Genomic DNA, 16151 nt, shown 5'->3' on the forward strand with positions numbered 1-16151 from the left:
ACGAAGAAGATTATATTAATAAAAGAACAAATACAGGAGAGAAAAAAGAGACAATAGAAAGAGAAAAAAACCAAGGGAAGGATGAGAGGTCCTTCCTACACAAATACCAAGGAAAAACACCCAACAATAGAACTCTAAAAACAAAATAAACCCCATCAATCTTCAAAATCTTGAGACGCAAACCCCAATCCAATTGAGTTGTAGAATGCTTAGAGGAACTCCTCTAAAAGCTTCAGTACAAGAAGCCCATAGAGAAGAATAAAACCGGATCAAATCCCAAACCATCTCTTCCGTTCTCCCTTTATCCTCAAAGATCCTATTGTTTCTTTCTTGCCACACCATCCAAATCAAAGTAAGGCAAGCAATTTTCCAAAGTGTCTTGCCTCTTAATGAGTTCCCCAAGCCTTTAAAAGAAATAACCAACATGTCCTCAAAACTCCTTGGAGGGACCCAAATCAAACCTACTAGATTGAACAACCTGTGCCAAAGTCCAATGGTAATGGGACAATAAAGAAAAAGGTGGTCAATCGACTCTCCATTTCCTTTGCAAAGAATGCACCATTGAGGACAGAGGGCTTTGTAGGGTCTTCTCAATTGCAACTTGTCATTAGTGTTTACCTTCCCATGTGCTACTAACCAAGCGAGTGCCTTAACCTTTGAAGGGACTTTTGAGCTCCATAAAAACTTGGCCGGAAGGAACATTAAAGGATTTGAAACTTTTGACAAGGCATAGAAAAAAGATTTCACTAAAAACGAGCCTGACGAAGACAAAGACCACGCTCTTGAGTCTGATGAAGAAGGGGAAAGAAGCACAGAATTAAGGGAGGACATTAATCTCTGAAGGAGATCAATTTCTGAATCCGTTAGATTGCGGCGAAAGTTAAAATTCCAAGACAATGGTAAGGAATTGCCAAGGACATTTGAGACAGTGAGGTTTTTCACAGAAATAACTCTGTGGAGATCAACAAATTGAGAACACAAAGTTTGGTTTCCCCACCAAAGATCTTCCCAAAACCGAATTCTCTCCCCATTGCCCACCACTAAGCGGACAAAAGGGGAGAACTCCTGGAAAACTTGAGCAATAGCCTTCCAAGGACATCTGTGAGACCATCTAACCACCATGTTGCCGTCCCATCCATTAGGATGTGTCCCATATATACTCGCAATAACCTTATGCCAAAAACTGTTCCTTTCTCTAGGGAACCTCCAGAGCCATTTCCCTAAGAGGGCAATATTTCTCATAGAAGTCTTCCCAAAGCCCAAACCTCCCATCTTCTTTGGTCTACTAACAACCTCCCATCTGATTAGGTGATCTTTCTTCCCTTCCCCGGCCCCAGACCAAAGAAAATCCCTTTGCATCTTCTCAATCTTTGAAGCTATAGATACAGGGATTTTGAAAAGGGAGAGGAAGTAGCTAGGGATGTGAGACAGACAAGACTGAATTAAAGTAATCCTCCCTCCCAAAGACAAATAAGCCTTTTTCCACCCATCCAGCCTCCTCGAAATTCTCTCAATCACTGGATCCCAAAAGCCTATTGTCTTTGAGTTCCCTCCCAAAGGAAGGCCTAAATAAGACAAAGACCACTCTGACACTCTGCACTCCAAAACCAAAGCCAAACTAGACAACACCTCCTGCCTAGTGTTAATACCTGAAATTTTCTTCAATTCTCTGTTCTACTCGTCCTTTCTCTTGGAACTTTAATTTTCGTCGTAACCTTTCAGATTCTAAGATAGAAGATTTAGAAGGCCTCATGCGGTCACTTAATGGTTTGCATCTATCACCTTCGGTTTCAAATGCCAGATCTTGGCCTTTATCTTCTTCAGGGCTTTTTTCAGTCAAATCTTTCTTTCTAACCTTATCCCAATTTTCTGGTTCTCCTCTGGTTTTTCCTTCTAAGTTCGTTTGGAATTCTCAAGTCCCTTTCAAAGTGAAATCCTTTGTCTGGTTAGTGGCACACAAGAAGGTAAATACTAATGACATGCTACAATTGAGAAGACCCTACAAAGCTCTTAGTCCTGATATTTGTATTTTGTGCATGATATATGGGGAATCAGCAGATCATCTTTTCCTACATTGCTCTTTGACAATGGGGTTGTGGCACAGATTATTTCAGTTAACCAAGATGAATTGGGCCCACCCGATGAGCATCTTTGACATGATGTCCATCAAATTTAATGGTTTTGGTTCATCTAAGAGGGGAATAGTTTTGTGGCAAGCTGCTAGCATCGCTTTAATTTGGGTTGTGTGACAGGAAAGAAACATGAGGATTTTTTAGGACAAAGTTAGGAATTCAGAGTATCTTTGGGATTCTCTTTTTTCCTTGCTTCTCTTTGGGCTTTCTGCTCCAAGGTTTTTAAGGGGACTCCCCTTAATGTGGTACAACTTGACTGGTTAGCGGTGTGTAATTCCCAAGGATTGGTCTAATCTAGAGTGCTAGCTTGTTTTTCAATGTACTTTCTTGTTTTTGTATTCTTGTAGTTTAGTTTTCTTTGGTGGGAGGATTTCTCATCCTTCTCTTGTACTTCTTTTTTCGTTCAATATATCCCTTTGTCGTTTCCTATCAAAAGAACTTTGCTTAAAAATGAGGATAAGAACACTAATTTATTTCACAAAATGGCTAATACTTGAAGGAGAAATTTTTTGGCCAAGATAAGGGTGAATTGTGAATTGCTATCAAAGGAGGATAACATTAAAGAGGGTGTGGCAAATGTTTTTCACATGATTTTGTCTGAGGTGGAGGAGTAGAGGTCAAGCATTGGCAGGTTGGTGTTTGATTCCTTACCTAATGTTGATTCAGAAGCTCTAGAGATTCCCTTCTCCAAAGAAGAGGTCCTAGCCGCTTTATCTAGCTTAAGTGGAGATAAAGTCATTGGTCTAGATGGCTTCTCCATGGCCTTTTGGCAGTTTTGTTAGGATTTTGTGAAAAGGGAGGTTATAGGGTTTTTCACCAAATTCTACGATTTAAGGTCCTTTCAAAGGAGTTTAAATGCCACCTTTATAGTTCTAGTGCCAAAAAAGAGGAGAAAACTTAAAAGACTTTAGATCTATTAGCTTGGTAAAAGGTTTATACAAGCTTTTTACTAAGATCCTAGCAAATAGACTTAAAAAGGTGGTGGGTAACTTAGTCTCAGATTTTTAGCATGCCTTTGTGGTAGGCAAACAAATATTGGATGTTATTTTGATAGCAAATGAGGTCATTGATTCCAAAATTAAAGACCACTTGAGAGGAATCATTTGCAAGCTTGACATTGAAAAGGCTTATGACCATATAAATGAGAGGGTTGTCCTTATAGTTTTGGAAAAAATAAGGTTTGGCTCTAGGTGGATAAGTTAGATCAAATGGTGTATCTATGCAGCATGTTTCTTTGTCTTGGTAAATGGATTCCCTTCAAGCTTTTTCCAAAGCTTTAGGAGTTTTTTTTTGTAAATAAGCAAGCAATATATTAACAAGAAGCAAACAGCCACAAAGCATACAGGGGGCCAAAGCTTTAAGAGTTTAAGACAAGGAGATCCTTTGTTTCCTTATTTGTTCATCTTAGCAATGGAGACTCCTTTCAGCATTCATATCAAGACAAAGGAGGGGGATTTTAGTGATGGCCATTTAATTAAAGAAAGAGATGGAGAAGGAGTGGAGGTCACCTATTAGTTATTTGCAGATGATGCCTTCATTCTTTGTGATGCTAGGTTGCAAGGTGGATACTCTCCCAACCACCTATTTAGGTCTTCCATTGGGAGCCCCTTACAAGTCCTCTAGGGTTTGAGAGGGGTGGAGGAACATTTCCAGAAAAGCCCCTTACAACTTGTTGATTTATTGCAAGTCACTTTTCGTCATCCCTAAAAAAGGAGTTATTAGATTAGAAAATATTCAAAGGAACTCCTTTGGGGAGAGAAGGCCACATCTGGCAAATTGGTATACTATTTGCTTGGATAAACCAGAAAGGAGGCTTCGGTATCAAAAACTTATCCATCTTTAGCAAGGCTCTTTTGGGAAAATGGTCTTGGAGATTTGTAAGTGAAATGAATTCTCTTTGAAAACAAGTTATTATGGGCAAGTATGGGCAAGAAGTGGGATGGTGCACTAAAGAAGTGAGAGAGAGGTATGGAGTGTGGGTGTGGAAGGCAATCAAAGGTGGTTAGGAGGCTTTCAAAGATAAAACAAGCTTTAAGGTTGGTTCCGAGAACATGGTGAAGTTCTAGAAGGACATGTGGTATGGAGACAACCCTTTGAGGGATTCGTTTATGTATCTTTATTCTATAGCCTCTTCAAAATATGCTTGGGTGATTAATGTCTGGGACAGCGGTAGCTAGGGCTCTATGTTTATTAGGCAGTTGCATGATTAGGAGTTGGAGGAGGTAGATGTCTTTTATGAGGGGGTTGTATGAGCACTCCATTTCTTTGGGGGCACTAATGATATTAGAGTGTGGTTGGATACAAAGAACAGTAACTTTTCAATAAGGTCTATTAACTCCTCCTTAGCAAGCAAGAGGGTATAGTCATTCCTTTATGACATAGTATGGGATTCCTAGGTTCCTATGAGAGTTAGTTTCTTCACTTGGGAAGTAACTTGGGCCAAAATTTTGACTCAAGATTAACTCAAAAGGAGGGGTTGGAGGATTCCTAATAGATGCTACATGTGCAAAGTGGAAGAAGAAACAAGTGATCATATTCTCCTTCGAACGAAAGCACGCATTTTGTGGTAGTTATTTTTTTCTCTATTTAGTATATAGTGGATGATGCACTCTTTAGTTAAGGGGTTTCTCTTGAGTTAGTAGGACTCTTTTGTTGGAAAAAAAAAAAGGTTTGGAAGGTGTTGAATATAATGTATTTATAGAGTACAATCTTTCTTACCTTTCTTAATATACGTCACATATATGGTAGTTAGTTCAACCTAGCCTTGTATATATATATTTCTCTATTGTAAGAAGTTAATCATATGAATGAGAATTAAGGTTTTCCCTCTCTCTCTTTCAACATGGTATCAGAGCCAAGAGAGAAAACTTTATTCTTTCTGATTTACCCGTGTAATTAATTCCGATAATCTGTCCAGTGACCGTGTTTCATTCCCGTCACCTTTTCCATCTCCGAAAGCTTTCCGGTCAACCATATCGTGGTCAGAAAACCCTTATCACCATCAACATTTTTCCGGCAATATTTTCCGGAGACTTTTCCGGCGACTTTTTTTCCCCCGGCGATATTTTCCGACACCGACCACATCATCAGGAGCGCAAATAGGAGATCTAAAACTTTTCTCAAAGCACCGGAGCCAAAAACCGATCCACGCTCCTCCCAGGTGCTGTTTTTCTCCTACGACCTGAGTCCCACACGCCGGCGCGTGGCCCACTTTCTGGTGCCGAGCTTCTACCAGTAGGCTCGTCTGGCGCCATCTTGCACTTCTAAGCCTTCGTCAGTCCTCTCCGAACCTTGCTTCTCCTTTTTTTTTTTGGCATTTCAGCCTCCGCGGGTCTTCTTTCAGCCTCCTCTGACCTCTGATGGCAGCTCCCTTCCTTGGCCGAGACCTGTGTGTGCCTTGGGAAGGCCTCTTCTTCATCTCCAATCACTTTTCTCCTTTGTTTAGGTCCCAACATACCAGGTTCTTCTTCCACAGCTGTGATCTGACCTCCCTTTAGGGCTCTCTTCGATCCAAACGTGATTCAATCTCAAGTGAAGTGGATATGGCGACTAAAAATCCTATTTTTACATCCGTCATCTCTGGATCTCCTACTATCACATCGAAAAAATTAATTGGTAGTGAGAATTATCTCTCCTGGTCAGCATCTATGGAACTCTGGTTTATGGGACAAGGTTATGAGGATCATCTTGTTACACCTGAGGATGTTATACTTGATGTTGACAAAGTGCAATGGAAGAAAATCGATGCACAATTATGCAGCGTATTATGGCAATCTGTTGATCCCAAAATTTTACATCATCATCGTGCCTACAAAACCTGCTTTAAATTTTGGACTCAGGCTAAAGGATTATACACGAATGATATTCAACGATTTTATAAGGTAGTTTCTGATATTGTTGATATGAGACAGCAGGACATGGATCTGTCTACTTATATTGGTCGGATTGCGTCTCTTAAGGAGGAGTTCTTAACTTCGATGCCCTTCACTAATGGTGTTGAAGCTCAACAAATACAGACTAACAAGTTCTTTATGGTGTTAACCCTCATTGGCCTCCGTCTAGATCTTGAGTCTGTTCGAGATCAAATTCTTGCTAGTCCATCAGTATCATCATTGGATGATGTGTTCGCTCGTCTCTTATGCCTCTCCTCTACTCAGACCTTGTCGACTGATGGTCCTTCAGATTTATCTGTGTTAGCCTCTCAGACTCTCGAGGAGGACGTAGTGGCAATCGGGGTCAAGGACAACGTCCTCAGTGCACCTATTGTAATAAGCTTGGTCACACTCGAGATCGTTGCTATCAGTTACATGGACGGCCTCCTCGCACTGCCCACATTGCTCAATCATCTAATCATCTGCTATCTCGACCCGACTCCGCTGCGAGCTCCACATCTCAAAGTATCACCCTTACTGGTAATGATTATGATGCCTATCTCCGATATCAAGCATCTACATCAGCTTCTGTTGCTTCTGTTGCCCATACCAGTAATGTCTCTATTTGCTTTACTCAGTCCCCTTCTCTTCGCCCATAGATTCTATATTCTGGAGCATCTGATCATATCTCTAGTAATAAACACATTTTCTCCTCTATTACTACTACATCTGCCTTACCTACTATTACTTTAGCTAATGGTTCTCAAACTATGGCTAAAGGTATTGGTTTGGCTCATTTTCTCCCTTCCCTACCTCTCCATTCTGTCCTTTATGCCCCTGAGTGTCCTTTTAATCTTATTTCCATCAGTAAAATAACTCGCACTCTTAACTGTTCTATCACTTTTTCTGATAAATCTGTGATCTTGCAGGACTGAAGTACAGGGAAGACGATTGGCATAGGGCGTGAGTCTCAAGGCCTCTATCACCTCACATCACCTTCATCTCCTACAGCTTGCATTTCCACCAATGCTCCTCTTCTCATTCACAGTCATCTGGGTCATCCTAGTCTCTCCAAGTTCCAGAAAATGGTCCCTCGTTTTTCCACTTTGTCGTCGCTTGCGTGTGAGTCGTGTCAGCTTGGGAAACATACTCATGTCTCGTTCCCAAAGCGTTTGAATAATCGGGCAAAGTCTCATTTTGAACTTGTCCACACAAATGTTTGGGGTCCGTGTCGAACCGCATCTACTTTAGGATTTCAGTATTTTGTCACTTTCATTGATGACTATTCAAGATGTACTTGGCTATTTTTAATGAAAAATTGAGCTAAGCTATTCTCTATTTTCCAGAAATTTTATGTTGAAATCCAAACACAATTCAATGTTTCTATTCGAGTGTTACGCAGTGACAACGCTCGGTAATATTTTTCTACACCTTTTACTTCTTTTATGTCCCAACATGGGATCCTCCATCAGTCATCTTGTGCCCATACTCCTCAACAAAATGGGGTTGCTGAACGTAAAAATCGACATCTTGTTGAGACAGCTCGTACCCTCCTTCTCCATAGTCATGTTCTTTTTCGTTTTTTGGGGGATGTTGTTCTTACAGCCTATTACTTGATTAATCGTATGCCCTCATCTATATTACATGACCAAATCCCTCATTCCCTCCTTTTTCCTACCCAACCTCTTTATTTCCTTCCTCCTCGTGTCTTTGGTTGTACTTGTTTTGTTCATACTCTCACACCTGGACAGGACAAGCTCTTCGCCAAGGCTACGAAATGCATCTTCTTGGGATACTCTCGACTTCAGAAGGGCTATCGTTGTTATTCCCCTGACACTCATCGTTATTTTCTCTCCGCTAATGTCACCTTCTTTGAGGACTCTCCATTCTTTTCATCCTCTGAATCTCTTCCCATTTCTAAAGTATTATCACTTCCCTATATATCCCCCCCTTCAGATGCGCTCTCTCGTCCTCTTCAAGTTTATCATCGTCGACATCGTGTTGTTGCTCCTCCTCTCTCTTCAACTGAGGTACCTGATGACTCACCTCTTGTCCCACCGATTTCTCCTACCTCGACCCTATCATCTACTGACCATTTGCCTATTGCTCTTCGAAAAGGTAATCGATCTACTCGTAATCCTAATCCTATTTATAATTTTTTGAGCTACCATCGATTATCTTCTTCCTATTCTGCCTTTGTCTCTACTTTATCCTCTGTTCCTCTTCCTAAGAGCACTAGTGAGGCACTTTCTCATCCTGGGTAACTGATTACTACTCAAAAAGTGCTATTTGATAGCTTATAAATAATCATTTTAAACACTTTTGAGTAGTAGTTAGTGCCTTTTAACCCAATTAGCATGTTAAGGCCCCTTTCAATCAATTCTAATCAAAATGTGTAAGTTTTGGTGTTTTTGTTAGTATTTTGATCACCAAAGCATTATGAGATTGAGGAGAGTTATTTGGAATCCATGGCAAATCAATGAAGAGCTCAAATTCATGAAGAACCAAGATTTGGAGCTCCATAGCCCTTTGCCAAAGTCGTTCAAAGTATGCAAGGAGAGAAGCAAAGAGGAGAAAAGCAAAGAAGAAAACAGAGGACAGCAGCTGCAGTCTTCTTTAGCACTTTTGGAGCACTTCCTGGAGTCCAAATTATGCATACAATATTTCATTTGAAAGCTTAGGAAGTCAACAATCCAATGCTTCAAACCGTGTGCAATTTGGAGTTGAAATGAGGAAGTTACAGCCTTTTAAAGACAACTGCTCCAAGCTGAAGGAAGGCTTCAGAAAAGTGCTGCGGAATCAGCCATTTTGTTGCGAAGTGATTTCGCAGCCTTTTTGCACAGTGCTATGGAGTTCCCCTGAAGCTTCACGCCGCGATGGAAGCCAAACACCTCAAGATGGAAGTCCACTTTGCAAAGGTGTTGAATCAGCTGGTTGCTGTGAAGAAATTTCGCAGCCCTTTTTGTACATCTGCAAAATCTCGCAGACCTCATTTTCACCTGCGAAATGGTCCTGAAGCTTCCCGATAGCTGTGCACCGACTCTTTTAGATCTTTTCTTCTGATATTTTTGTGTCTAAATTTCCATTTTCTCCTTGTATTCAGCCACTCATGTAATTCCTTAGTTAGGAAGTATGCAAGGAAGGGTAAAATACCTTCCTATATAAACTCTCAGGAGGACTCTCGGAGGAGGTTGTTCCAGGAGAATCCATCATATAATATATGTGAAATTGAAAAACAGAGCACTTGCTCTGTTTCTTCTTTATATTCTTATTTTCTTTTTCATTTTCATTTTCTTGCTAGCCAAACATTCTTTGAGATGTTTTCTCAGAGAATGAGAGGCTAAGCTCTTTGTCTCTTGGAGTGAAGAAAGCCGGGTGAGTTTCCTCAGGCATAAATTGGAAGTTTTGTTGTTTTAGTGTTTAATGAAGAGAAAGTGTGACCCGTTGATGGTTTTTATCTTTTTAGTTAACTTAAAACACCTTTAAATCACCTGGGCCAACACTTGGTAAGGCAAGTGATCTCCAACCATGGAGATGCACTAGTTTACCCCTTGCGAGCCTCTGGGAGGTGACTTGAAGGTAGGATTTTCTAGAATAGCCAACACTTGGTAAGCTTTTGGACTCCAAGGAGACATCCATTAGTTATCTCTTGCGAGCTTTTGACGGGTAATCCAAGGTTAAAGATCACCTTGAATGGCAAGTGCTAGGTGAGAGGTATGAGCCATTGCAAGATGCATCAGTGAGAGGGATTTAGTGTTTGAACCCATTAATGGGAAGCATCTGTACAACACCGGTTAGAGAATTAACTATATGTTAATTCTCTAATGCGAGGAAAAGAAACAAGTGACCAGAACTCTCCTTTTTGTACAAGGAATCTGAGCCCAGTGATCTAAACTCCAAGAAACACTTTTCTTTCTAAGTAAAATCAGTTACTATTTTTGGTTAGTTTAAAACCTTTTCTTTTTCATGCAAACATCTTTATGTTTTCTTTTGAAGCTAACCTTGAAATGAAAAGGCACCAATTCAGCTTTGAATTGATATCATTTGTGAAGTGAAAACCCATCCCAGTGAACGATCCTAGAGCCACTATGCTATAGTAGCTTTGTCTTTGCTACCCTAGTATATGGTGTAATAGGTTATAAATTTTGTTGATTAATCCCTCAATCAAGGAGCACCAGCTGGACATGAATCAGCTGAGACACCAATTAGGCATGAATCAGTAACGACGGGCAATGGTTGATGAAATGGTTGCTCTACACTCCAATGGCACATGGGATCTTGTTTCTTTACCTCCTGGTAAATTTACAGTTGGATGTCGTTGGGTCTACACTATTAAAGTCGGTCCTGATGGTCAGGTTGATCGCCTTAAGGCCCGCTTGGTTTCTAAAGGTTATACTCAGATTTATGGTTGTGACTATGGTGACACCTTCTCTCCTGTTGCCAAGTTTGCTTCTGTTCGCTTATTTCTCTCCATGGCAACTATGTGTCATTGGCCTCTTTATCAGTTGGATATTAAGAATACTTTCCTTCATGGTGAACTTCTCGAGGAAGTGTATATGGAGCAACCACCTAGTTTTGTTGCTCAGGAGGAGTCTGGTTTAGTGTGCAAGTTACGCCGCTCTCTATATGGCTTGAAACAGTCTCCTCGGGCATGGTTTGGGCTTTTTAGTTCAGTTGTTTAAGAGTTTGGAATGCTTCGGAGTGAAACAGATCATTCAGTTTTCTATCATCATAACTCTTCGAGCCAGTGCATCTATTTGGTAGTTTATGTGGATGACATTGTCATTACAGGCAGTGATCAGGAGGGTATCCAAAGACTAAAGCAACACCTTTTCAACCACTTTCAAACCAAAGACTTGGGCAAACTCAAGTACTTTCTGGGACTTGAAATAGCTCAATCCAGTTCAGGTGTGGTTATGTCACAAAGGAAGTATGCCTTAGACATCTTGAAAAAAACAGGTATGTTAGAATGTAAACCTGTTGACACTCCTATGGATCCAAATGTCAAACTTGTACCAGGACAGGGGGAGCTTCTAAGAGATCCTAGGAGATATCGACGACTTGTAGGCAAATTGAACTACCTCACCATCACTCGGCCAGACATCTCTTTTCCAGTGAGTGTGGTTAGTCAATTTCTATAGTCACCATGTGACAACTATTGGAATGTTGTGATCCGCATTCTTCGATATATTAAAGGAACATCAGGCTAAGGTATGTTGTATGAAGACAGGGGTCATACCCAAATTGTTGGTTACACAGATGCAGACTGGACTGGTTCACCCTCAGATAGGCGTTCCACCTCAGGGTATTGTGTTTTTATTGGAGGTAACTTAATATCCTGGAAGATTAAGAAACAAGATGTAGTGGTCAGATCAAGCGCCGAAGCTGAGTATCGAGCTATGGCTTTGGCAACATGTGAACTCATATGGTTGAGGCAACTCCTTCAGGAATTGAGATTTGGAAAAGATGAACAGATAAAGCTAGTCTATGACAATCAAGCCGCATTACATATTGCATCCAATCCAGTCTTCCATGAAAGGACCAAGCATATTAAAGTTGACTGTCATTTCATCAAAGAGAAGATCGCATCAGGGTGTGTTACTACAAGTTTTGTTAATTCAAATAATAAACTAGCAAACATCTTCACTAAATCTCTCAAAGGTCCTAGGATTAAATACATTTGTAACAAGCTTGGTGCATATGACATATATGCTCCAACTTGAGGGGAAGTGTTGAATATAATGTATTTATAGTGTACAATCTTTCTTTCCTTTCTTAATATAGGTCACATATATGGTAGTTAGTTCAACCTAGCCTTGTATATATATATTTCTCTATTGTAAGAAGTTAGTCATATAAATGAGAATTAAGGTTTTCTCTCTCTCTCTTTCAACAGAAGGTTACTCCATTATGCTTGTTTTGGACCAGTAGGAGAGAGAGAAATAGGAGAAGAACCTTTGATAATTGTGAGAGCTTAGACCAATAATTAAAAATCCTTTTTTGTATCTTTTTTGAGATTGGGTTCAAATGTATATTGGGGATGGTTCTTCATCGCTGTTAGACTTTGTGGACTGGTTGGCTCTTTGTAGGGCGTGGTTGTTGGTTTTTGTGTCTTCACACTTTTTTTGGTTTTTAGTTGCTTTCTATATGTCGTATATACTTTCTAATTTCCTATATTACAATCCTTAGTTACCTATCAAAAAAAAGGTTATTAGCCTTAACAGAAGCAAGGTTCAAAGCATTGATCGAGACCAACACGACTCAATCGAGTAGTATCCACCTTGGCCAAGCCCGCTACAAAACCGATATCCGAATTTGATTCGAAGATGTTTTGGTTTGATTCAAAAGGAGAAGCAACCTAAAACTTGAGGAGTACAATGAAAAGCAGCTTGGAACTTGAGGAGAAAAAGGAGAAAGGGAAATGTTTAATTTAGAAATGGAATTTGTATTTTTTAGAGCTAGAAAAGTGGTTTTATTCCGCTCAATCGCAGATGGTTTTGTTCACCCAGTTGCAAAGAGAAAAAAAATGGGTTTGAAAGAGAATAAGCTAAATGGGGAAGAAGAAATAGGTATTAGGTAATGTGGTGTTGGGTTCTCATGGTTTACCCAATGAGTATTTGGGTATTTATACAATGGGTAATGAATATAGTGAGATAAATAGAAATGTAAATATAATTTTTAAAAATTTAATGTAATTATATTTTAGATAAGTTATTAACTTTTTTAATACAATTAAATAAGGTGTATAAATTAAATTTTGTTAGATAACATATTGCTAAAGAAATTAATAATTACCTGTATCAACATTAAATCAAATGGTGATAGGCAATTTTAAAAATTTTATAATTAAATAAATTTGACATGAAGTTATTAAAGAAAAGAATTTTTAATATTAAAAACTGATAAAACATATTTTTATAGTTATTTGTATAATATTAAATATAATTAAACTTAAAATTTTATAAAAAGTATATATTTAATTATACATATTTTGCTTATCGTCTGATATCGATCCGAAATATCAAGACCAATGTGACTCAAGACCTCCCGAGTCAATGACCGAGACTGCGGCTTTGAAGCATGAACAAAAGTGAAGAAAATGTTGACATTCATTGATTAACCATCCTTATTTAGCTTGAGTTATGGTTGCACCTTTCTTCTCGGATAGGTCTTCTATAGGTAACCCCTAAGGGTGTCTATAATTTGCTAGTTACTTCCCTTGAGGGCTTCAGCCAAATGGAGAGGGATAGAGGGACCATGGCAAATAACTTTCCTTGCACAAACCAAGGTGATATGACTAAAATATTAGCATTCAGATCTTTGGAAGATAACAAGGGTTTTATTATGATATTTAGGGTAGATTTTACATTTTTTCCTTCATTGGTATCCAAAGAATTATTAGGTCTTCTACAAAACATCATCTTTTTAAATCAGAAGAGAAGTAGCTCCTCCTATTGTTGGTCCAGCCCTATTGGTGGTGTATATACCGAATGCCAATTGAGTTGAATGACATTTAGAGGAATGCTTTTACAATCATCAATACAAGAGTCCTAAAAAGAAGAAAAGAAGTGAGATAAATCTCATAACATCTATTACTTCATTTATCCTCAAAGATCCTAGCATTTCTCTATCACCACACATCCAAATCAAAGTGTCAAAGTGTGAGTAGCAATCTTCCCTAAACCCATAAGCTTAACTTTGACCATGTCAGTTAAGCAATAGGAGTGTCAGAAAAGATTACAGGGGTGAGTCAGGATGGGCATTAAACTATAGCTCTTAGCCCTCTTTAAGGATCTGATTTTAGCTTCAAGCTCAAGCACCAAGAACCTTCTTGTGAAAGGGAATCCCACAATCAATAATTCCTCAGTTCAATCAGAAAGTAGAGGCCTTTGGAAGCTTTGTTGCCAGAAGAGGAGGGTTAAATCTTTGCCTAGGAACATCATCTCCTCATTCTCTTAGAGCCTAGATCAGCCAATAATGTAGTCCATGGATTTTCTAAGAGAGGAGCTAGACCTCTTGGAGTTTTCCACAATGGATGCTAACCTCCTCTACTGCAAGGTTCATAATATATCAATATACGAAAAATGAAAAGAGACATAAGAGCCAAATACAACAAAAATAACTAAAACCTAGATCATTCAACACATTTTCTGAAAGAATAGAACAGTTTAAAGAACCTTCCATGGATTCAAGAATAGCTTAAGGTGTTAAAATGTAAAAATACCTTTGCAGCAATTCTTAGAATTATCTCTTGGTGCTGAGAAGGGACTTTAGAAATACAAGCTACCAGAACAGGTGCCATATTTTCCTTTTCCTATTATAGAAGAATAAGGTGTCAATGTCAATTTCTTAACTGCCCCTAAGGTACATAGCTAGCTATTCCAAATTAAGAAAAATAAATAAATGCTTTAAAATGAGATTTCAAATACCAGAGAAAGCCAAACAGACCTCCAAATGAATGCGATCAAACGCCATCTCAATATAAACAATGCAAAAGTTCTTAACCATTGGAGCAGCATTATCTTCCACATACATTTTCCATAATTCTGGCAAAGGCAAACCAATTTCTGGTTGGTGCTTTACTCGCTTGTTCACATGGCCCAAGATCTCAATAACCTATAAGTGACCAGGGCAAATTAGTAATATGGGAATTTAATGATTCAACAGTTAAAAAGTCCACTATAGTCCCACATGCAGAAACTGGAAAACACAATGCAATCAGCAAAGATAGATATGTGCAGCATAAGGAAAAGTAAGTGCAGAATTGATATGTGAAGCATAAGGGAAACAATTCACACACACACAACACATCGCGGAAAAAAAGGTAACCCACTAGTCCCACTTTTTTTTTTATCATCAACAACAAACATATTCATTCATTAAAAGGTAAATGCAAAGACAGACAAACAATCTTTCAAAAATATACAAATTGTTCATCAGAAAGCAAACACGTATACCGCTCCAGAAAAACTAAAACCATCAGCACAGATGAGGGTAGAAAACTGTTGAAACTTAATACGCTCTAGGGAGAAGTTCTCTAACAAAGAAAACCAAGTCCTTTACTCCTTGCTTGGTTGACAAGTTGGCAGCTTGATTAGCTGAACAAGGACCAAAGAAAATGAGCATCCCACCTCACTAGCAACATCTTGAATCTTTTACGATCTAGTTGTTGAAGAACTTTCATGAGCCTATCCCTCTCTCTATTAGATACCCAAGATATTACAATAGCGCATAAGCTCCCTCTACAGTTAGGTTAGATAGGGGCAGAGCTTTAACCTGCAGCAAACCCCCCAATAATGCTACTATATCCCCCTTAATGCTGAAACCACTCCTGTAAGTTTAAAGTAAGCTCTCATTAGTGTACCTAAATAATCTCTAATCACACCTCCTAAATCTAATCATCCAAGATTATTCAAAGAACACCATCAAAGTTTAACTTTACTGGACCTACTAAAGGGTAACTAATCAACCATAGTCTTCCCATCTCATCTCTTTGAGTAGCAAACATTCTTCCAATCTAACAATAGAAGATTCAAAGGAATCCCAACAAAAAGCCAAGTAACTAAGGCCCAAGGGAGGACACAAAGTAATCAATTCCCAAATAGCATTCATAGATCTCCATATATTCTCAAATATTATGTATTTCTCTCCCACCATAAAAACCATATCAAAGATAAGATAGCCACTCACCAAAAAACTCTTTTTTGTCTAACTAAAAAAATCCCCTTAAAAGAGATTACCAACATCTCTACTGTACCTCTAGTAGGCACCCAATTAATCAAGGCAATGCGGAATAATCTATGTTAAAGTCCCAATGTTGTGGGGCAATGAAGAAAGAGGTAATCAGCTTATTCACTACTCTCCAAACACATAACACATTGGTCCAAGTTGAGAGCTTAGTAAGGCCCCATCAACTAAAGCAAATTGTTGGTATCAACCCTCTTATTAGTCACAAGTTATGCAAAAGCCTTAACCTTAGATGGAGCTTTTGAATTCTACATGAAATTAGCAACAACAAAAGGAGTCGTGATAGGAGAAACTAAGCTTTAGAAAATAAACTCACTGAGAAAATTCTGAGGGTATCACTGGCTAAAACATTTCGTCCAAGAGGGAAGATGAAAGATACAAGGTACACATGCAATCAATG

At 39.0% G+C, this 16151-nt stretch overlaps 1 protein-coding gene across 1 annotated transcript in view; it reads right to left on the reverse strand.

Moving 5' to 3' along the window:
• LOC117916308 (proteasome adapter and scaffold protein ECM29) overlaps nt 1-16151 on the reverse strand; it is a 117506-nt gene that overhangs the window by 87730 nt on the left and 13625 nt on the right. Inside the window, exons 2-3 of the mRNA XM_034832264.1 lie at nt 14453-14620; nt 14229-14318 (exon numbers count right to left, since the gene is read on the reverse strand). Of these exons, the coding sequence (XP_034688155.1) occupies nt 14229-14318; nt 14453-14620 (258 nt within the window). The remainder of the gene's footprint in view (nt 1-14228; nt 14319-14452; nt 14621-16151) is intronic.

The sequence above is a fragment of the Vitis riparia genome, chromosome 6 (assembly GCF_004353265.1).
Source record: "Vitis riparia cultivar Riparia Gloire de Montpellier isolate 1030 chromosome 6, EGFV_Vit.rip_1.0, whole genome shotgun sequence".
NCBI classification, from domain to species: Eukaryota; Viridiplantae; Streptophyta; class Magnoliopsida; order Vitales; family Vitaceae; genus Vitis; species Vitis riparia.